Source organism: Sorex araneus, chromosome 4 (genome assembly GCF_027595985.1).
Source record: "Sorex araneus isolate mSorAra2 chromosome 4, mSorAra2.pri, whole genome shotgun sequence".
In the NCBI taxonomy this organism is placed as follows: domain Eukaryota; kingdom Metazoa; phylum Chordata; class Mammalia; order Eulipotyphla; family Soricidae; genus Sorex; species Sorex araneus.
In genome coordinates this window covers 110,352,728-110,380,169 of record NC_073305.1, presented here as the reverse complement: position 1 = coordinate 110,380,169, position 27,442 = coordinate 110,352,728, and the positions used below count along the sequence as shown (strand labels likewise).

Sequence of the window (27,442 nt, the reverse complement as noted above, 5' to 3'; positions counted from 1 at the left end):
AAAGAAAAATGTGAATTTAATTTGGGGCTAAGTCTCTTGTTTGGTTTGTTTTCATTTGGAGAATGTGGCAGGAACTCCCAAGTATTGTTCAGGGGGGCCACCTGCCCCTCCAGCAGGGAATAAGAGAACCTGAGTGCTGCTCAGGTCTGTACCTGGTGCTTCAACCTCTGAACTATCACGCTAAATTTTTAAGACGTTTCCTTCGTGGATCAGCCTCGGTAAAACATGTTTTTAAAGTATCAGTAGCTACAGTTTTGGGGTCTCAGTAATGTTAAGGGCTCTATGCTAAGTGTTTTTCGGGAATGGTCTCATTTTAATCTGCCCTTGGTACTCTGTGAAATAGATGCTATAAATCACATAGTAAAGATGAGGACACCAAAGCTTGAAGAGGTTCAGATGACTTGCCGAACATTACAAAACTAATAGGTAATACATAATATTGACCTTGGGTCATCAAGAAAAGGTCAAAGCATGCATCATGAAATCTATTTAGGCTTGATGCATTGCTGTTTTAACAGGCAGCAAAATGTATAATATCTCTTAAATTTCTATTTAGCTTTATAGTCCAAAGCAAAAAGGTATTACTGTAATAAAAAGATCATCTTATTAAAGGGATACTCAGCATATTAAAGGGATACTCAAGGCAGTTTACCTTGTCTTATGCGCTAATTTGCCTCCTCTAAGGAAAAGTATTCTCTTAGAATACTTCCCAAGGATTTTTTCATATATCAAATTCCAAAACACATTTGTTGTCCTAGATAAGAAGGGAAAGTTTTGCCAAGGATTTTAAAGATCAGTTGCCAGGCACGGATCTCCTTTGTTCCAAAGTTTACCCCCAGACCACAACTTCAGCTAACTGTATATTAGGTTACAATGTTATTATATATTTTCCCTATGAAAATGCCTTTTTTTTTTTTTTGGTAATGGGGCTGAGGGCACACCTGACAGTGCTCAGGAGTTACTCCTGGCTCTGCATTTAGGAATAACTCCTGGTAATGCTGGGGGACCATTTGGGATGACAGGGATCGAACCAGTCTGCCACATGCAAGGCATGTGCCCTCCCCACTGTTCAGTCGCCCCAGCTCTGAAAAATATTCTTTAATTAATATTTTTCCAGTTGAACTTGATGTTACACAGTGAACATGAATTTCATGGTACAATAGTTTCACATAGTGGTGTTTGAAGTACTGATTTGATGGTGAATAAATGTAGTAAACCTTCCCTTTTTAATGTGACATTTTCTGTTGTCAAATTTTGGTTAAACACTGAAATTCCAACACTATGCTTGTGTCTCAGGTAAATGGTCAGTCCGTTCAGCTAAAGTAATCAGTCTTTGTTCATCTATGAAAATTGGGAAAAGGCTTCTCTCTTGAAATTAGCCCAAAGTAGGTAGTTTCCCTGGTGTCGTGATTTCCTCTCTACCAGATGAGTAGCTGGCCTTCATCGTCTTGATTGCAGGTAAACTTACAATCATCTGCTCACGCACGCTGACACTTTGAAGGCAGTCCCTCTCCAAGATGTCCAGATTGTGCCTTTCCAAACTGTGCTTCATTAACCAGTGGATTCCTGGACCTTAAAGGTCAGTTGAGACCCTATTAGCTCCTGAGAGGATTATGATCCCTTTAGCTGCCCAGAAGAATGAAGATTGAAGTTTTGGCTTTTCCGTGGAGTTATTAATCTGTACATTGGGTCAAAGATGTTAACTGTGGAGCATAATCTTTGGTCACATGAGACCCTGCCCCTCTCTTTGAATCCCTAGTGCCCTCTCCCAAGGTAGCTCAGAAAATATAACATAATTTTGCCCTTTGGCTGTAAAAATGTATTTTTGTAGATTATGCATATGTAGTTCAATTTGTTCTTTGCCCCCGTAATTGTCTGATTTCCTTTTGATTGCATGGGGACTATAAGGAGAAGCTAGAGGGCAGGGATGTGGTGCAACCATCAGGTCAGCCTGTACCCGCAGGGTGAATGCATCAGCGGCCTGATGCAGGCTTCCTGATCCCCCCAAATTGCCACTGTGCCCCTGGCCAGACCCTAACAACTCAGGTCAGGACCAAGTTTCCAGAGAAACTAAACAGGTAAAAGTTAGCTATGTGGAAGCCTTTTACCAGGATGAATTGGAGGGAGGGGGTCAGCCTGGTGCTCACTCAAGCAGAGCCCTTGCAGCTGCCTGATTCCACAATCCAAAATTGCTGGCATGCCCCCGGCCAGACTCCACTGTCTCTGAATGGACCTTACCAAGACTACCGGGAGATATCACTGTCATCCCGTTGCTCATCGATTTGTTCGAGCGGGCACCAGTAACATCTCTCATTGAGAGACTTATTGTTACTGTTTTGGGCATATCCAATATACACGGGTAGCTTGCCAGGCTCTGCTGCGAGGGCTCAATACTCTTGGTAGCTTGGCGGGAGATAAGCCAATGAAAATTCGGGTAGGTGGGCTTTGTGACTGAGTCTTGAGGCTTTCTCATGATGGAGGTGGGCTACTTCTTCACCCACTTATCACCGGGTAAACTCTTCTACTGGCCTTGCTTCAGAGATCCCTAAATAATCTCAAAAGAGAAAAAAATTAAAATAAATTTTGTTTTAAAAAAGAACTTAATTCATGGGGCTGGAGCGATAGTACAGCGGGTAGGGCGTTTGCCTCGCATGCGGCCAACCTGGGTTTGATTCTCACCATTCCATATGGTCCCCTGAGAGCACAGCCAGGAGTAATTCCTGAGTGCAGAGCCAGGAGAAACCCTGAGCATCACCGGGTATGACTCAAAAAAAAAAAACCAAAAATTAATTCCTTTAGAGAAAAAAAAAAAGAAGAAGAACCCAAAGGGTAGGAGAAAATTGCTTTTCAATCCTATAGTTCTAAAGTCAGGCACTGAGTTGCCACCACACAGGAATTCATTAACTTACACAACTCTGACTTGCATCTCAGGAGACCTACTTTCTCCTTGAGTAGCAACTTCCTTTGCCTCTGGAAACTATGACTTTTCAAGAAGGAGAAAGGAGAAGAATTTCTGGATTTATACTTGCATAGGGTCTTTCTAGGCATAGGGGGAGTCATCCTAGATAAGTCAGGGGAAACTGTCTTATGTTACTTTTTGAATGAATTTATAATGGGAAAGAAAATATTGCAGTACTGCATAACTCACTGTTTTCCTGTTGCACCAAACCCCATTTTCTTTGCTATTTTAATTATGGAAACTAAACTGGTAGTCTAGGGAGTCCTTGGGAGTGAGGGTAGAAGTGTGTGTGTTGGTGGAGGGAGTAGAATGGTGGGGTCGGTGGGAGAAAGGCAGGGGGAAGAAGAATTTTTTATCCTTTTTCAACTTTTCATTAAGTAAATTCAGGTATTTTTCTCAGCCACCTCATAGCCACCATTTTCTCTTTTGTAAAAAAGTTTTGGAAAACTTGAATCTTAAAAGTAATTCATGCATACAAGGTGCATAAAATTCTTGCATTTATGGACAGTTTGTATGATATACTCAAGAAATAAAAGGGATTTGCTAATTCTTTACTTTTGCTTCCGTGGAAGAAGTAAGGGAGCATTGTTTCTCTGAAACTGAAAAGATGACTTGCATAAAAATTGAAATTATTGCCAGGGGCCAGGCTGATAATACACAGTTGCCTTGTATGGCACTAACCCTGGTTTGGTCCGTGCCATGCCATATGGTCCCCTGCCAGGAGTGATCCCTGGGCCCAGAGCCAGGAATAAACACTAAGCACCTCCCGGTGTGGCCACAAAACAAAACAAAAATTATTCCCCAAGCTAAGTTACTTTCACATTTTGCTTACAATTCTGTTTTACCGTCCTTTGTTTTTTCTTTCTTCTCTCCCCTTCCTATAATCTCTCAGGAAAAAATGGAAATTCATTTTCTTTTAAAAATGTATTACTTCATTTCAGTGGTAGGAGTAAGAATTGAAAGAAAGTTATCACTTTGTGATGCTTTGTTCCAATATCCCTTATAAAAAGGGAGATGAAACAGGATTTTTAAGGCAGAACCTCAGCATTCTCTTGTTCTTAAATGCCCCTTGTATTCCTTCCCTCCCATCAAAGTGTTAATTTTGCGGAAAGTTGAGATCACTAGAGCCTTACTAAAATAATATCAGACAACTGCGGAGATACGTACAGAGATTAGGGCACATTCGGTACCCAATCTGTGCTTGATCCCCAGTACCACACTGTCCCCAGTAGCCACCAGTTTAGCTCTGGAGGTCTTCAAGCGCCGCTGGTTGTAACCCTGGCGATTCCCAGCAGTGAAAGGCTTAAGCAGTCCTGAATCCTCGGGCCCTTCTGTTGAACCACTGGCCCATTTGTCCAAGTGTCACGAGAAGTGGCCCATGGGTCCCTGAGCACTGCTTGGGAGACGCACCCCCCCTCCAGAAATAAATAATTAATTAAGTTAATTAATAGGGCTGGAGAAAGACTCTAGAAAAAAGACGTTTTGTTGACCTATTTAAATTGGATCTGCCCCCTGGACTGGACCAATGCATAAACAACCCAAGAATCCAGTAGCTAGAATACCTTGTTTTGAAAGACTGATAGAGAGAGCTTTTACCTTCTTTTATAACCCCTCATCCTCCCCATTTTTACTTGGTGAGGTAACCTTAAGTTCTCTTTCTTATTCCCTCTGTATGAATCCTTCAACCTGGGCCCCTCCTCCGGACAGGTCCTTGGTGCTACCTGTTTCCCTATCCTTTAGTTACAATTATGTCATTTCCAAACAAATGCGTTCAGCTTGCCTACTAGGCTTCCTGCCTCTGACGAAAGTGAACTGTTTTTCTTTGAATTCAGTAGTTTGAAACTGGCTTTTAATACTCTCAGCATCTGCTTGCTCTTCAAGCCCCTGTTCTCCCTTGAACACATAATTCCCTTGCTCAGCTATTTCTCTGCTTCTTATTTCTTTTTTTTCTTTTTTTTTTTTTTTTTTGCTTTTAGGGTCACACCCAGCGATGCTCAGGGGGTTACTCCTGGCTTTGCACTCAGGAATTACTCCTGGCAGTGCTTGGGGGACCATATGGGATGCCGGGGATTGAACCCGGGTCTGCCGTGTGCAAGGCAAACGCCCTACCCGCTGTGCTATCACTCCGGCCCCCTGCTTCTTATTTTTACTCTGGAGAACCCTGTGTTGTCTCATAAACATATACTTCTCCCTTTCTACCCCCCCCCCCATCTTTTAAAATAAGCTTTAATAAAAGCTTTCTTGCTTCACACACACACACAAAAAAGCCAGCCTTCAGTATCTGGCAGCAAATCAAAAAAGCGTTATTTTTATGACAAATAATCTTAACCTCAGGAAAGTCACTATGGAATGGGGGGTGTTCAGATGAATGTGCTGAAGTTTTGCATGTAAGTTCCCCCTAATTTGTTGCCACAATTGGAAGTGAATGGGAGAAGCTGACTTTATTCATGCAAGTCAAGTGCCCTACCTGTTGAATTATCTCTCCATCCCTCAAGTTCTGGTTTTTGAAGCACATGGTGATGCTTAGGGCTTAACTCAGATCCCTGACTGTGCTCAGGGATCACTCCTGGAGGTGTGATACACTTGGGATTCCTTATGTGGTGCTGGGGATCTAACTGGAACAGGTCATGTGCAAGGCAAGTGTCTTAGTCTCTGTATTATCTCTCTCATTCCCCATTGTTCATCTGCCAATTCATCGTGTAGTATGACTGACAGTTGCTTAATGTACCTCCTGAGTTCCTTGAAAGCAGCAATATCACTTTGATATAACATGACACAACTTATGAGTATAGAGAGATTGTCTTTAAAAATATTAACACTAGAGAACTATATTGATGAGTAGAAATGATTGCACTTGTGGACATTGAGAGACAGAGTTAAAACAGCTGCTGTCTCGCCATCCCATTAGCCCTAGGACTCTTTCAACCCTCCATTGAGAGGGTTATATTTGAGGTTTTGAAGACATATATATATGTATATATATACATATATATATATATATATCTCCCCATATAAAAAATATATCCAAAACCTCAAATATAAATGTCATGGGTCTAGTCATTTATCAGTCATTGTCACTGTCACTGTCATCCCGTTGCTCATAGATTTGCTCTAGCGGGCACCAGTAATGTCTCCATTGTGAGACTTGTTTGTTACTGTTTTTGGTATGTTGAATATGCTATGGGTAGCTTGCCAGGCTCTGCTGTGCGGGCAGGATACTCTCGGTAGTTTGCTGGGCTCTCCTAGAGGGGCAGAGGAATCGAACCCGGGTCGGCCACGTTCAAGGCAAACGTCCTACTGCTGTGCTATCGCTCCATACCCATTTATCAGTACATTTAAAAAATCATGTCAAATATTTATTTTGAAATCATGAAATACTTATTTTGAAATACATGAATTATGTACAGACTCACTCAGGCCCAGACTGTGATCCTGATGTTTATTACTGAATTTCCAAGAGTGATTGCTTTCCAAAATATTTCTGCTTGCTGCTGCTAATGTTATAACTCTTGTGTGTGTGTGTGTGTGATCTCCTATAATCTACTTTTGCAACATTATAGCTTAAGGTTAATGCAACACAAACATTATTTAGGTGTATGTCTTAGGGGCATGAAGTTCTAATTTGGGGTAAAAATGATCCAGTATATTGCTTTCTGAGTTTTATTACTTTTTGCTAGTTCTCATTTTTCCCCATACCAAGTTATAGAACATCCTATAAAACTCAGAACTCTTTGTTTCTAAATATACATCCTCAAGTCTTTATTGCCTGGGAGCTGGGGGGAGGGCGGGGTGAGGAAGAAGGGGAAAGCATTTCTCAGATAAAAAAGAAAAATTCAAAACATTCCACTTGGGGTTTCTGGTACAACTCTAGCACTACTTAGGCCTAGGGACAGCGCTCATTCTGTGAGAAACCAGGGAAACTAAAAGAGCAATATCCATTCTTTCAGAATGAGAAATATTCTCTTTTCTAGCCACTTTGAATTCCTTATCTTGTCACCAGCAAGCATGCATGAAGACGTTGGTAAGGGAACAGTTAACATCTTATCTAACACTGTCAAGAGGAAAATAATAGAACCTCAGCTAAACTTAGAAGGAGATGCTCTTGTCAGAGTGCTGTAAATTATTTTTCTTCAGTAGGCAGGAAGTCATAGGATATGAGCTAACATTGATTTTCAGTTCCTCTGCAACAGAGCCTTTCCTTCAGCAAGTTGAGCAGAACTCTTAATTTTTTGAAAGCAGGTGGCTCTGCTGACCAGCTTCTCTCTAGCCCACATCCACCACACATACGCTTGGAAGCCTCCCCATCTGCAACAGCCTCCTTCTCTCATCCCTCCTTCTCTGCCAGTCCAGAGTACTCTGTTCTGTTCACTGACACCTTTGAGACCTTAATAGTAGAAATGAGTCATCCTCTTAAAAGTTTTGTCCAGGTCCCACTACAATACTTAAGTATATCAAATAAACCCCCCAAATTGAAACCCCTTTGAAATTCAAACTACTGGAGGTGGGATTGGTGTTGCAACATTTTATGCCTGAAACAATTCTATTTCCTGAGCAGCATTGTAAATCACAGTGTCTTACTAAAAAAATAATGATAACAATAAAGAAAAAATCAAACTACTGGAGACATAGTATAGGGGTTAGGGTTTTGCTTTACATAGGAGTAAGTCCTAGCTCAGGTTATCTCTAAAATTAGGAGGTTTTACTGAACTATTTTTGAGATCTGTTCCACTTCAAGTGTTCTGCAAGTCTTAAATCATACTGAAATGAACATATGTTGCCACTAGTCTTAATTGAGCATCCATTTCTGTTATTAAATTTGAATATTTAATTTTTTAATTACTTGATCCCTTTGTCCTTCTAATTCTTTTCCTCATTTCCACCAGAAATAAAGCTGACATATTAATTTTCTTCACGGTGTTTGTTAATCTAACTTAATGAATTTAATGGTTGATTTATTAATATTATATTATACATTATATATTGTGTATTAAAGGGAATCCTACATTTTCCCTTTAACTTGGTGAAAATGGTTACTTTTCTGAGTTACAGCATCTATAAATAAATTAAACCAGATAGAGGAAAAGATAGTAACAATAGGCAGTGGATGAGGTAGTAACAGTAGTAACACTAGGATAACAAGATAACAATAGAACTGAATGGTAAGGTACTCACTAGATGACATTTGTGGAAGTCATGAGTATATGGAGTAGCTATAAGAGGATGTGTGGGCACAGCTCAAAAGAAAAGGAGTTTGGGATACACCAATTTGAACTGAAGTCTCAGCATTCTTGAAATTCACCCTATATTTTCCCTTTTAAGGGGAAATAGTCAAGTGTATTTTGCCAGACTGTATACTTCATATATGATAGTAATGTGACTAAAATAATAATAATTAATTATGAACTTAATAAGAGTTAATAATAGTATCTTTGTGAGCTTTATCATCTTAAATTTTTATAATTACCTTTTGGGACTGGTACAACTAGAACTGTATGTTCATCATAAGACAGAATCCAGACAGAGAAAGAATCAAGACAAAGACAGAGAATGAATCCAAGCTACACAGGCTGAAAATCACAGAGCAGGAATTCAGGCCCAGGCTATTATTGTTGTTATCTTTGTTGTCACTACTTTCAATTTTAGGCCACCCCCAGTGATGGGCAGCGACTACTACCAACTCTACCGGGAATTGCTCCCAGATGTTCTTGTGGACCCGTGCCATGCACTGGGTTAGGTAAACCAGAGTACACTGCATGCAGATAATGCACTCAGCTCAATGAGCTGTCTCTCCAGCCCTTTATTCTAAAGCCTTTCCCTCACACTTGTGGTACTTGCCCAGTGGGCTGGAAGCAGTCATAAGTTTTACAGAGTGCTGTAAATTATGTCTGTCTTGGTGAATATGCCTATAGGTAGGTTATTATTGCTATTCTTTCTTACTTTCTGTAAGCAAATAAAATTTGAAATCATGTTTGAAGTAACTGGCATGCCTAGAAGATAATTACTGACGTTTCTCAGAATAAAATTTTTCCTTAATTTTAATTTCCTTTCAATTCATCACTCTGCCTGGCACATAGAAGGAAGTCAATGAGTGTATAGAATGGATGACTGTAAGGATGAGTGCGTAAATGGAAAAGCAGGTTATTCTCCAGTGCGTAAATGAACTGATTGTGCAATTTTTGATCTGGAAAGCAAAGCTATAGCTTTCCACACCCTTATGGCTTTATTGTCAAAATGTTAGACTTTGTACATAACCCTTAAAAGCCCTTGATAGGATTTTCAAATTCCATTTCCTGAATTCCTTTGTGCAGTTACAAGTAAAGCATTACACCACTTTCACTGGGAAAAAGACTAATTTTACATTGTAATGATTGCACCTGTTCTGTGACAAAGCCTTGGTTTTGTTTTTTTTTTAAAGCCATTTTCTAATTTAATAGCTGAAGGGAGAAGATTGTCCCTAGGGGAACTGTGACAAAACTTTACAATTTACTCATTGTGCAATTGTCCTTCACAGCTAAAATGGGAGAAAGAAAAAAGAAAAAAAATAACGATGAATGTGGAAGGGTAAAGCAACGGGCTAAGCTCGAAGGTCATTAATGACACTAAGAGGAGGAAAAAAGATAAAGTGGACACAGAAATTCATATGCTGTGAAAAATGAAATAGAATTGCTCTAAGCGAGAAGAAAAGTAAGGGGAAAAGTTTTATAGTACATTGTGGGAGAGGGTGGGGGAAGACTGTACTCGAATAGGTAATGGAGCTGGAGACTGAAGAACAGATTCTAGTCCTTAACAGAACTTTAGAGCAAACTTCTTTTCAAATGTAGGTCAGTGATATTGCTCATACTTAGGAGAAAAAACTGGTTTCCTGGACCAGTTTTATCTATTCCTCAGGAAGAAAGTGTGAATTCCAGAACCTGATGAGAAGGCGATGCAGCCTTAACTGGAGAAAAGTGCTAGTGTTGGAAAATGTGTTCACCTTCCTGACTGATGAGAGAACAGAACTGTTAGCAAGTGGCTTTTCGTTGCTCTGATGAGATTTCCCGAGATTTCAAAATTATCTGTGTGAATGTCAGGGCCATCATTCCTGTTTCTGTACAGCGTCTTTTTAGACCCTTTTTATTCTCGCTGGGGAAAGCATTCATTTGATTGGAAAGCAGGGGCGCTAGTAAAAGGTGCGTTTCTCATATGGGTTTTGCAGGGGCTGACTGCCGAGTTTAAATAGAAGGCACACAAAATGCTGTCCAGCATGTGGGCTATACGCCAGTTTTAAACGGTCTCTGTGAAAAATAATAGGAACTTTAGCACACTCTGTGCCTGTCATTGCCCCACTCAGACTCCTGATACACATGATAATGTATGGTGATATGCTTTATTTTCATGCCACTGAAACAGAATAGCTACAACAGTTAACAAAAAGAAACTAATGACTGCGTCAAATGTTTGAACACTTGCTATACAATTTAGAGATATTCTGGTAATGGTATCTTCATGTGTTCTATGTGTTGTTTTCAAGCCTCATTCTGTTCATATTAACATGTTGGAAGATAACTATAGCATAAAGGACAAATCAATGATCAGTTTTACACTGATGGGGAAAAAAATGGAAAGATTGTGTCACGAAACCCATTCATGTTCACGCTGTTGTTTTGTTTGTTTGTTTGCCAAATGTTCTTGTTGTGACCTATTTCGACTGATAAGAAAAATGACTTTGCTGTCCTGCTTTGACATGACGGCTATAGTGAATGGTTCCCAAGTGTCCTGGTGTAGGTGGCCTTGTGAGGCTAGACATTAATTATTTCAGACTGCTGGTGCATCACTTCCGTGTCATCTATATTTGTCATCTAAAAATGCAGCATCAGTCTCTAATTATAGGTGATCTTGTGGAACTTGATCTTTTTGAGTTAAACAGACTAAGATGATGCAAAGTTGTATGGGAAACAAACATTTGAAAAAACGGCAAACTGCATTTATTTTAAGAACCACTTCAAAGTAACCCTGGGGTCTTCACATTGTCAGTGTCACCATCTGCTCCTTTTCTGCCTTTTAAAACACTCAGTGACTGAGGTCATTGCTTCAGTGTGTGTCTTCAATACGAAAAGTGACATCACCTGATTCTAATTCTTAGCATCTTCATGTTATATCAAACAGTCGCTTTGTAAGAAACACAAGCAGTACCCATTTTAAAGGACCATACCCTGACAGCTTTTCAAGAGGAGCAGTGCGGGTTCTCTGCCCTTTGGTCTTAACTTGGAAGTCTGCAGAGCAGTACTGAGGCTCTTAGCAACATTTTTGAAGCACAGTCAGTCATTTTCTCTTGAGATGGTGCACCAGGTAGCATGAAAGTATGAGTGCTGGTGTTGAAAATATCAAGATGCCAAATCTCTTTTTAGCAGCAGTTTATTAAACCTTATTTCTGTTGCAGTTTGGTTTTGGTGCCACAGCCAGCAGAGCTTGGGGCTTTCTCCTGACCTGTGCTCGGCAATCATTCCTGGGTGGTGTTTGGGAGACCACATGCAGGGATTGAACTGGGGTCAGACATGTACAAGGCAATTGTTTTAACAACTGTACCATCTCTAGTACCAAATGTTATTTTTTGACACCCCTTTAAGAAAAGTACTAAGCCTCAATACTAGCTATGCAATTCATTAATTGGGTCATTCTGCGAAAGAAATGTTAAAGCCACTCCAGAGCCTCCTGGAGAGACATAAAGACCTAGACCTGACATAGTCATTTGACATCTCTGGACTGTGAGATGCAGTGGGTAAGAATGGTCTTAATTTTGAAAACTAGGTGGCAGCATCAGCAAGAATAGGGTTATGGACCGTTCTCTGTGTCTGTGTGCCTGATCCCAGCTTCTGGGCATCCCATGAATCTGTGACATAAACACAGTTTGGAGAGATTTTAGTAGACTATGTAACTATAGCACCATAGCACTGTCATTCCGTTGTCCATCGATTTGCTTGAGTGGGCAGAACACAGTTTGGAAATGAAAAAAAAAAAATCACTGGGGTGCTTTTTCTTGAATCCCACTCTGAGAAGTACCTCTCTGGAATCAGGGATTCGTGTATGACTGCACTGTTCTTTTCCACCTCCTGCCACTTCTAACTCCGTGCCATTTAATCAGTAAAGTCGGGGAAAGCTTGCATCCAATTTCATTCCCCTACTGTGCTGCAGATGTGCCCCCGGGAACCACTGCACAGTGTGAAGCTGTCAGGTTTCCAAAGGAATTTACCTAATGGGCGTCATTGCTCATAAACTTCAGATCCGGGCAGATCAACATGGCTCAAGTACAGAAGTTCAGACTTCTGAAAGTTAGTGAGTGCTGAAGTTTTAGTAGGTAATTTTTCAAACTGAAGAGTTCTGCCTTACCTTACCCAGCCAAAAGTCAAGGCAGGTACTGCCACACAAAGGAAAAACAAGCAGATGTGAATTAGCTGATTTAAACGGAAAGAGAAAGGTCTTGTCTGGGAGACAGTCAGAATGTTGACGGTGTTCTGCAGATTCTCCTCCAGAGGTGTTTCTGAATAATCTCTCTTCTGAGTGGCTTAGGTGTACAGTTAATGGGAGAAGCTGACTCAGGGCTGCCTCCAGGCTTAGCCGAGAATGTATTCTGGGAACCTCTGCAAGCGGGAGGGAAGGGCTGAAAATCCCTGACAGGAAGGCAAATATTATACAGCTTAGATTTCCCCAAAGGTAGAAATGTTTATGAAATTCAACTTTGGTAACCTGATTCAGTAGCTACTTGTTTTCTGAAAACATCGGTGTTAATAGCATCCGTACGAGTTCACAGCATTACATTTTCGGATCTCTTTTTTCCCCCCTGCTAAGGACAGCTTTTTACTTTATAGCAGACATTTCCAAGGAAACTGATAAAGGACTGTAAAAATCACCTGTCAGTTTGTTACTGCAATCTGTTACTAGGTTAGAGGAAAGTCCTTTTGTAAGTCCCCACTCAGCACCAGACCTGATGCCACAGTGGCTCAGAGTTGGATGCAAGCAGGAAGAGTGGGGGGGTTGCCGGGGCAAGGATGTCCTTACTGGGAAACCTGGAAGGACTTACCTTCAACCTATGTTGAGTTCACACTGTCCTCACACCCCAGCCTATCTCTGCACCGCTCCTTTAAATATTTCTGAGGCCAAAATATAACTCCATCAGGATCTCTTAAGAGGAATTATCCAGATATGACTTTCACAAAGTGGGAGAAGGGACATTAGGTTCTTAAACCATTGATACTCAAAGTGACTTCTCAACAATAGTTGGATTATCTCTGATATTTGTTACCCTGTGTCCTCCTTTTTTTTTTTTATTAAACCACTGTAAGATACATAGTTACGAAGTTGTTCATGGTTGAATTTCTGTCCTATGATGTTCCAACACCAGTCCCTTCACCTGTGTACATTTCCCACCACCAGTCTCCCCAGTTTCCCTCTCCCCCCTAGTCTACCTTTATGGCAAGCACTTTTCCTCCCTCCTTTCGGATATTATGGTCTGGTTTCCAACTATCATTGTATCATTGTCACAGTGGTCCCTTCTCTATCCTAACTGCCCTCTCTCCACCCAATTGTGGCAAAGTTCCAGCTGTGGACTAGTTCTCCTTTCCCTCGTTCATTTCTACTGTCCTTGGATGTTAGTCTCATACTATGCATTTTATATTTCACAAATGAGTGAAATCATTCTATATCTCTTCCTCTCCTTCTGTCTCACTTCACTCAGCATGATACTCTCCATGTCCATCAGATGTAGGCAGGTAGGTAGGGAAAGGCCCTGGGCAATGAAATTTAGATTATCAAAGTCTCCAGGAAGGAGAATCTGAAGACTGATCTACCTTGTGGATTCAGAAAACAAAAGACCCGACTGGATAAGACCATTGTCAGACTCTGAGGATAATGGACCCCTCCCCCAGGAAGTTCCTCAAACTCTGCCATAATTCAGCCTAAAGAAGGCCATCACCACTCCCAACCTCCCTGGTAACCTCCTTAGCAACAAACTTTTACCTGGAAAGAAGCCTCCCTCACGTGGGGGCAGGTTGAAAATACCCTATAAAAGACACCTTGAACAAAGGGAGCCCATGAATATGCTGCCTGAGCCCATGTGCTGCTTATGTCCACATGGCCGAGCACATGTGGTGCCCGAGCACATGTGTCACCTGCATCATCTCCCCTCTTGAGATGTGTACTTTCATACTTTTGTGTCTAAAGCTCAGATATGTGCAGGGACTCTCTCCACCCATGGAAAAGCCCACGTTCTCTCTTGAGCGTGCTACTCTTATTCTTCTCTTTGCCTCTTATGCCTTTCTCCTTCCCTCAAAAAACCTCTAAATAAAATCTGTTTACTTCACTGCTTGTCTACTCCTGAAATTCTTTTCCACAAGTAAGACAAGAACCCAGTAACCCTGGTCCCAAGTGGTAGAGGTGGTTGGGGAGAAAGTGACCGAACTGTCTCCTCCCTGCTTCACATGAGTCACCCGTGGGACCCACCGACATCACATCGATTTATAAGCAAATTTCATGGCTTCGGATTTCTGGTGACTCCATAACATTCCACTGTGTACATGTACCATAGTTTTTTATCTAGTCATCTGTTCTTGGGCACTCGGGCTGTTTCCAGATTCTGGCTATTGTGAATAGTGTGACAGTGAATTTAGAAGTACAAATGGCATTTCTGCTGTGTGATTTTTGGTTGCCAGGGTATATTCTCAGAAGTGATATTGCTGGGTTATATGGAAATACCATTTCTGGTTTTTTGAGGAATCTCCATATTGTTTTTCAAAAAGGCTGGACAAGTCGGCATTCCAACAATGGAGAGTCCTTTTCTTTACCCACCCACACCAGCACTAGTTGTTCTTGTTCCCTTGGATGTATGCCAGTCTCTGTGGTGTGAGATCATTGTTTTGATTTGCATCTCCCTGATGACTAGTGATATAGAGCATTTTTTATATGTTTTTTGAACATTTGTATTTGTTTTTTGAGGAAGTTTCTATTCATTTCTTCTCCCCGGTTTTTGATTGCATTGATTTTTTTTTTCTTGTAAAGTTCTACCAGTGTCTTCTATATCTTGGATATTAACCCCTTATCTGATAGATATTGGATAAATAATTTTTCTCATTCTATGGACTGTATCTTGGTCACCATTTCTTTTGAGGTGCAGAAGCTTTTTAGTTTAATTTAGTTCCATTTGTTTATCTTTGTTCATTTTCAATGTAGTCCCATTTGTTTATTTTTGCTTCCGCTTGCTTGGTCATCAGTGTTACATCTCTGAAGATGCCTTTAACTTCAGTTTTATGAACGGTTCTGCCTACATTTTCCTCCGTGTACCTTATGGATCAAAGTCCTCTGATAGTGAGGACTTTAAGAGAAGTTTGCTTGTAGCTTCCCAGTTTTCCCAGCACCACTTGTTGAAAAGGCTTCCTTGCTCCACTTCATATTTCTTACTCCCTTATCAAAGATTAAATGGTCATATATCTGAGGGTTTGTGACAGGGTATTCAACTCTATTCCACAGATTTGTAGGTCTGTCTTTATTCCAATACCATGCTGTTTTAATTACTACCGCTTTGTAGTACTTTTTGAAGTTAGGGAAGGTAATGCCTCCCATCTTCTTTTTCCCAAGGATTACTTTAGATATTCTCGGGGGGGTTAATGTTCCACATGAATTTCAGGAGTGTTTGATATATTTCTTTGAGAAATGTCATGGGTATCCTTATAAGGACTGCATTGAATCTCTGTGATGCTTTGTGGAGTATTGCCATTTTGACAATATTAATTCTCCCTATCTATGAGCAGCAGATGTGTCTCATTTCCTAGTGTCCTCTTTTATTTCTTGAAGTAGTGTTTTATAGTTTTTTTTGTAGAGGTCCTTCATCTCTTTAGTTAAAATGATTCCGAGGTTGGGGCTGGAGCGATAGCACAGCGGGTAGGGCGTTTGCCTTGCACGCGGCCGACCCCGGTTCTAATCCCAGCATCCCATATGGTCCCCTGAGCACCGCCAGGGGTGATTCCTGAGTGAAGAGCCAGGAGTAACCCCTATGCATCGCCGGGTGTGACCCAAAAACCAAAAAAAAAAAAAAATGATTCCGAGGTCCTTGATTTTCTGACGCACAATTGTGAACAGGATTGTTTATTAATATATCTTTCTTCTCTTTCCTTATTTGTATATAGGAATGCCATGGATTCAATACCCCCAGGGGTATTGATTTTGAAATCAGCCACTTGTTATACAAATATATTATTTCTAGGAGCTTTTTGTAGAGTCTAAGTATATTATTTTGTAGAATCTAAGTATATTATTTCTAAGTATATTATCATGTCATTTGCCAATAGTCCAAGCTTGACTTCTTTCTTTCCTTTCTCATTGCCCTTTATATCTTTTTTATTTTTTTGCCTAACTGCTATAACCAGTACTTCCAGTACTGTATTGAATGGAGTGGCGAGAGTGGACAGCCTTGTCTTTGCCTGATCTTACAGGGAAGGCTTTTAGTTTTTCCCCATTGAGAACAATGCTTGTTGTGGGCTTGTGCTAGATGGCTTTGACTAGGAAGTTCCTTCAACTCCTATTTTGTTGAGAGTTTTTATCATGATTGGGTGCTGGATCTTGTCAAATGCTTTCTCTGCATCTATTGATATGATCATTTAAAAAAATTCTTACTGATACAGTGCATTATGTTGATTGACTTGCAAATGGCAAACCGTTCTTGCATCCCCTGGATAACTCTTACCTGGTCCTTGGTATATGATGGTTTTGAGTTATTGGATTCTACTTGCTCGTATTTTGTTCAGGATCTTTGCATCTGTATTCATCAGGGATATCGACCTGTAAATTCATTTTTGTGAGTGATGTCTCTGTCTGCTTTTGGTATCAGAGTATTTGCCTCATAAACACTGTTTGTGAGTGTTTCTTCAATTTCCTAGAAAACTTGAAAAGGATTGGCAGTTGATCCTCTTTAGAAGTATGGTAGTAGTCACTAGTGAATCCTATCTAGTTATGTTGTGCCCTCATTTTTATTGCTATTTTTGTCTTTACTCTTGATCTTCTGTTTAACTGAGTATTTTTATGATTCTGCTTTTCTCTCCTTTTCTAAGCATGTCAGTTATATTTCTTTAACCTTTTTAAGGGATTACTCCTTAGTTTTGCATTAAATTTACAACTAGCATATCTACTCTCAAGTGGTACTATATTGTTAGGGCGCGGATCAAGATCTCCCTATAACGACAAAGAGACTCCAGAGACTGCAAACAGCAAGCAGGTTTTATTGTAAGACTGGCTAGCCAGGGTCCAGCCGCCTACGAGGACACGCAGGTCCAGCAGGTTGGGCAAAAGACCCCAAGCTTCTCCAAAGGAGATCTTATATAGGCCTTCCCCGGCCATTACAGAAGAGCCTGCTCATTTCATAGCAAATAGATTCGTAATATTACAAACTTTCTTAACCAATCCATTTAAAAGGACATCACTCCTTAGCCTATGGTTTTAGAGATCAGTATTCGAGCCAATATTCAGGAATGTCCCAGTTCTGCGGGCAGTCCTGGGTCTTGTGATATGGGTCTTGTGATATGGGTCTGGTTATCTGGTCTGACCACCACGTTTCTTGTGACCCGGGGTACCTTGTATCCGAATTCCTTGCTCAGGGGCAGAAAATCAAGTTACTCTGCCATGCGGACTCCTTTAAAAAGAGTCTTGAGAAAGCTAAATTGATTCCTGTGGTCTGTTCTGGGCCAGTTCCTCACAATATTATTTTACAGGTAGTATTAAAAACTTATTGTTAAACTGTAATTAAATGTGTATATAAAATAACCCTAACTCTTCCCTCCTGTCCCTTCTATTAGTGTTATCATTCATTTCTTTTATCCACATGCATGCATCAGCATGTATATAATTGTGCTTTCCCTGATCAAGTTCCATCCACAGCACAATATTTGGTCCCTTGACCACCTCCAGGTGTAGCTCTTTGAAAATATAATACCATATATTTTAAGAACCTGTATTGTCTTTTATTTTTTAAAAGTTATATCTAAGTGGTAAATAGCTAAGAAAAAAAGCAGCTGATTATAATCTGAGCCTTTTTCACCTGTTTTTAACTGTTATTTAATTTTTTCATGTTTTATTCTCTTTTGTTTTATTAAACTATGCAAGTATATCTTACCCTCCTTTCTAAACTTAAATGCAAAAGTTTCTCTCTGAGATTTCAGATCAATTTCTCATCTTTTTTATTGGCTGTCCTCATTTGCCAGGAGCTTTCTTTTCTAAAAAGAGAATTATTTTTCTGTTTTCCAACAAGGACGTTACTTTGTCACTGTCTTTTTTCCACTTTTTTCTCCTCCTTGTAATATCTAATCTAAAAAAAGTAAAATTCTTCCTGAAAAGTAAAATGCCTGCATCCGTTGTACTACCACTAAGAGCTGGCTTAAAATTGGTATACCATGGATTGTTTGAGCTGAAGTTACAGTATCAATTATCTCCTATCAAAATTAGGTGGACAAGAGCTTTTATGATGGATTGAATACTAGAAGCAAAGACCTGATTGCAACTTTAGCCTTTCTATTTAATAGCTTGTAGCAGTAAGCAAAAGTTAACTTCTCTGAACCATGTTTCTTGATCTAGATTTTGGAGACATCTAAATTAGATATTTAGTTCTAGTGTTATTTGTAAGATCATGCCTGGAACTTAATTTCTTTCTATATATATAAATATATATGTATACATTTTCTAAGTGGCTTATATGAGGCATTTTTTTTTAAAATAACCTTCCTATTGGCAGATAAATAAAAAGGACATGAATTCACAATTCACCAATTCACAAGAACAACAATTATTAGGCAGTCATTTGGGAGAATATTTAAGCTCATAGCAATTAAGTTCAAAAGGCATTGAGATATCACTTTCTTGTATGTCATTAGCACTAATTAAAAAATCTAATGCTAGTTGACATTGCAGTTGGAACAACTCATTGGGAACAAAAATTTGTATCAAATTATAATAATATAAAAACTTTTCAATCTATTATCCCTTTTCTGGAATTTCATCTTAAGGAAATATTCTGAAATGGAATAGTGAGGTGAACACGAGGAGGACACAAAATATAATAACAGAACTGTAACTATCAGAATATAAAGACCTACATAGTGGCACATAAAAGTGCTTGATATAAAAAATAATAATGTGGAAAAGTGTGTCGTATAAAACTATTAACAGACCAAGATGATAATGATAATGATAACTATGTTAGGATATTACAGCATATGACTTTTGCTTGTTTTACCAAATATTTTATAAATTAATAATCCTTCTAAGATTAAAATTTGAATTTTAGTCAAATGTATCTATTATGAGTCTGGAAATTTTGCTACGGTATTTTGAGTTTTAAAATAAGCCCTAGTTTTCCTTGTAATTTACTCCAAGACAATAGGAAAGGGCAAAGGTATGTTTAGTGAATGAGTTAGAGTATTTTATATAAAACTTTAAGATGTTATTATTTGCCAGATAATATAGCTGTTGTATATAGCTGGACTATTAGCCCAATCCAGATTTAATATATACCATTAAGGGTTTCCTGCCTCACTAGAGTCATCTGCTTCAGGATGCATTTTGAAATTGATTTGTTTTATTTTGTTTGGGGGCCACATTCGATGGTGCTCAGAGCTTACTCCTGACTTTACACTAAGGTATGATTCTTGACAGTGCTCAAGGAGCCAAATGGGGTGCCAGGGATCAACCTGGGTTAGCCACATGCAATGCAAGTGCCTCACCTGCTGTACTATATCATTCCAGCTATTACACTTAATTTACTGCCTTATTTTGCTCACTCCAGGGAGGATAACAGGATCTCAATAATGTGTTGACATTTATTTTTAATGGTGACATTTTAAAAACCATAGGATAACATTAAAACCAATGTATTATCATGTAAGTTTTTCCCTCCCCTGGATTTGCTATCATCAGCAACATTCCCTCATGTGCTTTATGACTTGACCAGAACTGCTTGTTCATGGCAGTGTAGAGGTACTGTCCAGTGCCAATATCATTTTCCAAAATTGGTTATTCTGAGAATCAGTGAACAGCCAAGTAACTGTTGCATTTTCTCATATTTCAGGCCCACTAGAAATTGAGGCATTACTGTCCTCTCTCCCCGTACATCTATGTCTTCTTTCTACTATTGCACATACTGCTGGCTTTTGACCTTCATGCCCAGTAGTCCAAATGCATGACTATTCTTTGTCATACACTTGATAAATGCTTGAAAAAAATGTTTTTTAAAAAATTTTATATTTACATTTTATTTTTTACATGATGTTTGATCCTAGAAACTGGATTTTATTATATACTGTCTTTTATAACATGAAAGCATCCTGTTTCATAATATAATTCTAAAGCGAGCCATACCTAGAGATAAATGCATATTTAAGGCACAGTTTTTATAAAATCAATAGTACCTTCCAAAAAGAGCATCTGTATGTGGCTAAACTAATTATTCTAAATTCTTTCCTAAAGCTGACAATTTTGAAACTCACATTTTATAGTATTTTGTAGTTTCAAATGTCTTGTTTAGCATACACCACAGTACTTGAAAAAATTAAAAGAGGTAGATTTGGGGTCCTAGATGAAGTACAGCTTGGAGACCCCAAGCACCACAGGGAGGGCCCCGGCACCACTGGTGTCGTAAATCCCCTGGATGGCCGGGCATGAGCATCACCACCTCTCGAGTCCCTGATTTGAACCATTGACCAGGTTGGATGAGAGTCCCTTCTGGGACTCCTAGTTCTCCTGAACTGAGCTTGGAAGTGACTTCCTTCCAAGAAAATTTTGTCTTATACAACCTGCCTTGGGCTGGAGCTATAGCACAGAGGTAGGGTGTTTGCCGTGCACGCAGCCAACCGGGGTTCGATTCCTCCGTCCCTCTCAGAGAGCCTGGCAAGCTACCCGGGGCATATTCGATACGCCAAAAACACTAACAAGTCTCACAATGGAGACATTACCAGTGTCCGCTCAAGCAAATCCATGAACAACGGGATGACAGTGACAGTGACAACCTGCCTTGGCAGCATATCTTTTCATTGATTAAAACTTTAATCTATGTTAAGGAATAGAATTTGGAGAAAGAGGGAGCCACAAGACCCAAGTGGTAGTTGGGGGGTACTCACAGGTCTTTTCCGAGGACTGTGGGTGACGAGGATCAAGCCCACACTCCACCCCCAAGGAATAGAATTTAATAATATAATTTGTTGGTAAAGAAGAAAGAACGTTTAAAGTGTCTAATATACTATGCAAGTATATCAGGACATTATAAACTTAACATTTGCGCAATTATTGCATCAGCCTGTCCTGTTTATTTTGGTTTTAGAAGTATTTTTACTAGATGATGACTCAAAGCAAAGCCATTATTATTTGTATTATCATTTTACATGTTAACTCCCCCATCCCCTTTCTGTTTCTGAGTGTCCAAATTCAGATGTATAGAACATGAAGAGGCAAACTTATACGAGTTCCATTCTTCTTGTTTTTAATATTTTTTCCTACTTTTGTGCCTATATATTCCAAAAGTGTCATGATGGAGCCTAAAGTTCTAACCACACTTATATACTCAGGGGAAAAAAAACTTTAACTTTGGGGAATAACACTAAAAAAAATACATAGATTTTTTTTGTTTCAGTATAGTGGAACAAAATAAAATTATCCTCTCTTAAAATAAGTGGCAGTAGGAAAGCAATTTTTCCTGTCATGGATAAAAGCTAGGGAATACAAAATCAGCATTTGAAAATTGTTAACTCACAGTGTTTTAAATAGAAAGAAGCAAAAATGCATGTAGAGTACCTTTCCCAAGGATTATTGCATTTTCTTGTTAAGTCCCTCAAAATGCAGAATGTACTGACAGTCAAATTATAAAAAGTTGAGATGGGGAAAAAGAACTTAAGTTTCAATTTTGAAATTTTTCTTTTTTTGTTGGAAAGGAGGTGAGTTCCATGTCGTATTAACTTTGCCAACTCAGGGTTTTATGTAGTTGCTCTCCTTCTTGAATTCAGTTTTTTAGTTATGCAAGAAGAAATAAATTTCTACAGTGTTTTTCTCATTCATCTGTGAAGTTATTGTGAGAAAAATCGGTATTGGACTCTACAACTCACTCAGTGTTTGAGTAGCTCACTCATTTTTTTTTTTAGCTTCTATTTCTTTGTAAGTAAGAGTTTCAAATGGTTGCCTTATCTAAATCCCAGGTTGGTACAGGGGGTATGAAGAATTCCTATAGGCCAAATGTACCATAAAATGTTTTCTGAATTTTAGGTAGATCCTCTTCGAATTCCCATTTTGCAGATGAAAAAGGCTACCAGAGGCTGACAAGCTTATTCCAGGAACACAGCTAAAAGATGAGAGCTGTGACTCTCAAATCCCGGTCTCTAATTATATTGCTTTTCACCACTGCGCTCTTGACATTGTCAGGCTGATGTTTGTGACTTCCCATTGGGGAGCCACAGGATATTTAACCGCATCCCTGGCCTCCAGCTCCCTAGATACCACTAGCATCTCCCAAATTGTTGCAGCAAAATTATCTCCAGATACTGCCAAATGTCCTTTGGCAGGCAGACTTGTCCTAAGCTGAGAGCTACTGGTATGTGTAATTCCAGAGCTAAACTTTTATGAGAATATTTATTAGTGTTAGCATTATTCTGAATAGTGTCTGGTTGGAATTCTCCGCAACATCGCATTTTGCAGATCTTGAAAAAGAGAGCTGGTTTTCATCTGTCATCTTATTTCTGAAGATGAGCAGGGCATTGATCTCTCTGAAAGATCCCTATAACTGCTGTTGGAGAGGCAGAAGTCACACAGTGGAGACACTACCAAGTGAAACTCAGCCGTGGTTTTCAACCACCATTTCCTGGACTAATGCTGCTCTCTGTGCAAACATAAACAGATGGAAACACACTACTTTACTGCAGTGCATATTAACGTCCAGTCTGGACTAATGCTTAGGCATTACCAGCTGTCATGTGTGAAAGGCTGAAAGCCTTCTCTAGGCTAAGCCATCCCACCACTCTGATTCTAAGATCCTTCCCTAGCAGGTCCTCTGTCTCTGCTAACAGTCTAAAGGGTAAGCCTGTCCATGAGGTCTGAACAGGCCTTTGCCAAACAGGCCACTTTGATGTTGTGGATTATCTGAAGGTCTCTCTAGGCTTTGCAGGCCAGGAGTAAGTTTTACCACTCTCTTAACTACCAACAGGAATGAAAAGTGGTAATATTATCAGAATTAATATTTTAAAAGATATTTTGAATACAATTATTACAATTTAGTTACATGTCTATAATGGTTTTAATATTTATGGTTTTGTTGTCCCCAGTTACCACACCTCACTGCCGCCCAAGACCTCCACCAGTGTCCCTTTGTCACACTCACTCCACCTCCCTGTCCATCCCCCCTCTTCCTTGGTATTCCCAATTTCATAATCCACAATTAAGAGGATGTTATCATTGGATAGTATGAATTAAGATTTTTACTAGAGAAGCCAGGTGCCTTTCATGCTGCCAACCCAGATTCAGTCCTCAACACGATATAAGGTCCCCCAAGAACTGCCTAAAGTGAACTCAGAGCATCAAGCAGGCATGGGAAGATTTTGAAGTATTTTCATAATTCAGTGTTTTTTTTACATAACATTAATGAAGTTTCAATTAATATTTTTGTATGTGTCTTTATTTACTAGACTGAGTCTGCTTTGGTTTTTGTCCTGCTGTCTAAAGCACCCTTGGCTTCTCTTCTGCTTCCAGGTGGCCTTTTTGAAAATGTAATGTGGAGCCGGCACTGCTCTCCTTGGCAGACCACTCTTCATACCACCGAGTGCACCGGAGATCAGGCAGCACACAGTCGGCACACTGGCAGCGATTATGAAGACAGGAAACCGAGCCATGGAATGAGAGCATCAACTTGAAGCTTTGTGTGTGCTTGTTTTTGTAGAGTCTCTAAAAAAAAAAAAGAAAGAAAGAAAGAAAGTTAAACTTTGAATCGTTGGAGAACCAAGGCCATGAAGAGAGCTATAATAGCAGGTTGTCGACTGTTGGGATAAGTATAGAAGTTAAGTCTCTTTCCCACAGAGAGGATTATTCCAATCTGTGCTGTGTCAGCACCACCTGGTAGGGCAGTGGAGACCCATCTGTCCTGCGTGGATCACAGCGAGGGATTTTGTTGGTGGAGCTGAATGTTCGTGGGGGAACTGGAAGTTAAGAACTTCTTAGGTTCGTTTAAAATGCATTTTAAAAAAGACAAAAAATAGAGGAGTTGATGTACGTATACCAAGAGCGTCAGTAAATAAAGGTTCTCCCATTTATACAAACCTGCCTGTGTTCCTTTTGTTTGAATGCTATTCTAATCCCCCTGCTGAATACTGTTATTGCAAACCAAAAATTATATGTCCCTGACATTCTGTTCCAAAGTTGCTTTCATCCCTGTGTGACAGAGAGAGTGGAGAAGAAAGTCTTGAATGAGAATGATGGAGCTAAGGGCAGTTCCCTTAGGTAATGAGCCAGGGTAATTTTCCATGGTCCAGAGAATGAGCCGTGCTTGGATCACACAGTAGGGTCAAAGCTGGGACAGGAGCCAGGCAGATCCTTCTTTCCGTCCCCACCCCACAATCAGGACAGACAGCTCTGTATTTACACTAGACCTGCTGCACATCAAGATAATGAACTTTTTTGTTTTTTTTTTTAAATTTTCGTCCACACCCACACCAAGCTGTCAGGGCTTATTCCTTACTCTTCACTCAGGGATCACTCCTTGTGAGCTTGGGGACTGGATGCCGGGGAGTGAACCCAGGTTAGTCACACGCAAAACAAATACTGACACGCAAAACAAACACTGACAGTTGCTCCAGCCCCATAAGATGATAAACTTTAATCCTCACCTCCATATCATCTAATACCTTCACCCCACCACCACCACTCCCACTTCCCAAACACCCTGAGTTTTCTGTTTCCTAATTTCCTAATTCTCTTACCACCCTTGTTACTTAGCATTGTGATCCGGGGAGCTTTCATGATTTGTTCTTCCTTGGCGTTTAACCAAAATAGATATCTCATAACAGAGCACCAGTGTAGCACTCATAACTCTGTAAATAGTGGACTGACAGGGATTCAACGTGGCACTATCTTCTTTTATACTTACCTGGATAAGGAAATACATTTACCTGGAACTATCCTGTGCTTGTGGAAAGAACAGCCTTAATTTTTTTTTTTTGTACTTTATTTAAACACTGTGATTTACAAAGCTGTTCACAATACAGTTGTTTCAGCTGTTGGGCTTCCAACACCTGTCCCACCAGCAATGTGACCTTATCACCACTAAGTCATTTGCTTTCTGTTACTTATTACAACTTATATCTCATACTGGCATTGGTAAAGTCATGGCCTGAGGATTCCTGAGCTGTTAGGTATGAATTTGGCTTTCTATATTATTGCTTCCACTCATTGAGCTTAGTGGGCTTCTACTCAACTTTCCCATCTAATTTTCTTGTTGTCTCCTGAGCTGTCAGCTCTGGTTTGAAGGTGTTGTGCAACCTCACCTGCAGCTGTTCACTTCAGGGCCTTTGAAGGTAGGACTCTCAGCTGCAGGTGCCTCTCTGGCCTCTCTGAGACAAGTTACGAATCTGGAATGTTTCTCTGGCATTGGCAGGAGCTGGATGTGGGTGGAGCACTGGGACTTTGGCAGGGTGGGGACTTGGCCTGCCATAATCCTGCTAGGATTCAGAGATGTTGGCGCGGTGGAGGCTGGGCCTTCCTGGGATAATTCAGCTGGCAGCATCTCCAAAATCAGTCCAGAAACTGGGCCTTTTCTATGGCATTTGTAGAAGCTGAATGTGGGTGGGTGGAGTACTGGGCCTCTGTCCAGGCTGGTAATCAATCTAGGGCCCAGAGATCGTGGAGTCTTTCTTTTTATACTCTCCTAGGTTCAGGGCTCGAGTGATAGCACAGCAGGTAGGGCGTTTGCCTTGTACACAGCGGACCCAGGTTCAATTCCTCCCTCCCTCTCAGAGAGCCCGACAAGCTACTGGGAGTATCCCACCTGCACGGCAGAGCCTGGCAAGCTACCTGTGGCATATTTGATATGCCAAAAACAGTTACAACAAGTCTCACAATGGAGATGTTACTGGTGCCTGCTCGAGCAAATTGATGAACGACGGAACGATAGTGCTGCAGTGCTACAGGTTCAGTACCGGAAATTTTCTATTTTTGTTTGCCTGGCAGCGCTCAGAGCTTACTTTTGGCTCTTTACTCAGGGACCACTTCTAGCAGGGCTTGGGGGATCCTACAGGGTGCTGGGGATCAAACCCTAGTTGGCCACATGCAAGGCAAGTGCCTTACATGCTGTACTATTTCTCCAGTTCTTCAATGCTTGGGGTTTTCAAAATAAACGAATAAAGACATTATCAATTGGGGTGAAAAACGATGTCTAGTTGCATACATAGACACAAATTTTATCAAAAAATGAGTCTAGATTAGGAGCAGATGATTGTGGTTTACACATCATCTTAGGCTAAACAAAGAAAGGGGAGCTTGGGGCCTCTGGGTGGGGAAAGAAACTGATTAGGAAGGGGTGGGGGGTGTTTGGTGAGAAAGGCTTGTCTCTATGTAAGCAACTCTCATGTCCTGGAGAACCTTCTTTCGTAGATGTCCCTTAAAAATTAGTGTGCTTTACCTACAGGAAAACTGCTTTATCCCTAGGCACTTGAGGGGAGATAAAGAATCTTTCCTGCTTCTGCTGGTTCTCAGTTATCTTTAGCTCATAATACTTATGTCAGCTAGCGTGTTTGAGGTGATACATTCTATGCTGTTCAACACACTTACAGGCTATTGAGTAGCATTTCAACCCTCTGCCCCCCGATGGGCAGAGGCACCATGGCAGTGGAGAAAACTATAACTGTCTCCAGACATTTCCCTGGTGGCTGAAATGAACCCATTTGGGAATCTGATAAAGAAGATGTAGTCTGAGAAATGAGATCTGGTGTTTTACTGTAATTATAAAACTGGAACCGTTTTCTGGCATGTAGACTAGCCTTAGTACACTGTTATTTGCACCAATAAATTCATTTTTGATGAGAATCTTTGGTAGAAATTTTTTGTGTGTGTGAATATAAGAGGCACCCAGGTGATTGGGGGGCCGCTCTCGGTGATGCTGGGTCAAGCCTGGGCTTGATGGTTTGGTTCTCTGACCAGCAGAGCTACACACCGCCAGGGCAAAAGGTATCAGTGCTGGGGTGAGGACATGTGGTGTGAGTGGTGATGCCCAACCACCGGTATGGGCTGCAGTGGTCATCGGAGTCTAGCATGATCCCTTCCAGTGAGTGTGGTTGGGGATACCCTTGTTCAGATGCTTTGGGATTCATTGCGGATGTTAAGTGATGTTGATGACAGAAAGAGACACGTGGGGAGATAAGAACTTTGAAACATTAAGAAGGTCACACTGTATTAGCAGTATTGAGACAGGACAGTGAGTTAGACAGCATAGTTCTTTTGGGGCTG

At 40.3% G+C, this 27,442-nt stretch overlaps 1 protein-coding gene across 1 annotated transcript in view; it reads left to right on the top strand.

The window, feature by feature from the left end:
* UBE3D (ubiquitin protein ligase E3D) overlaps positions 1 to 24,252 on the top strand; it is a 160,160-nt gene extending 135,908 nt beyond the window's left edge. The window contains exon 10 of the mRNA XM_055136148.1: positions 23,699 to 24,252. Within this exon, the coding sequence (XP_054992123.1) occupies positions 23,699 to 23,719 (21 nt within the window). The 3' untranslated portion in view covers positions 23,720 to 24,252. The remainder of the gene's footprint in view (positions 1 to 23,698) is intronic.
* Positions 24,253 to 27,442: the final 3,190 nt, after the last annotated feature.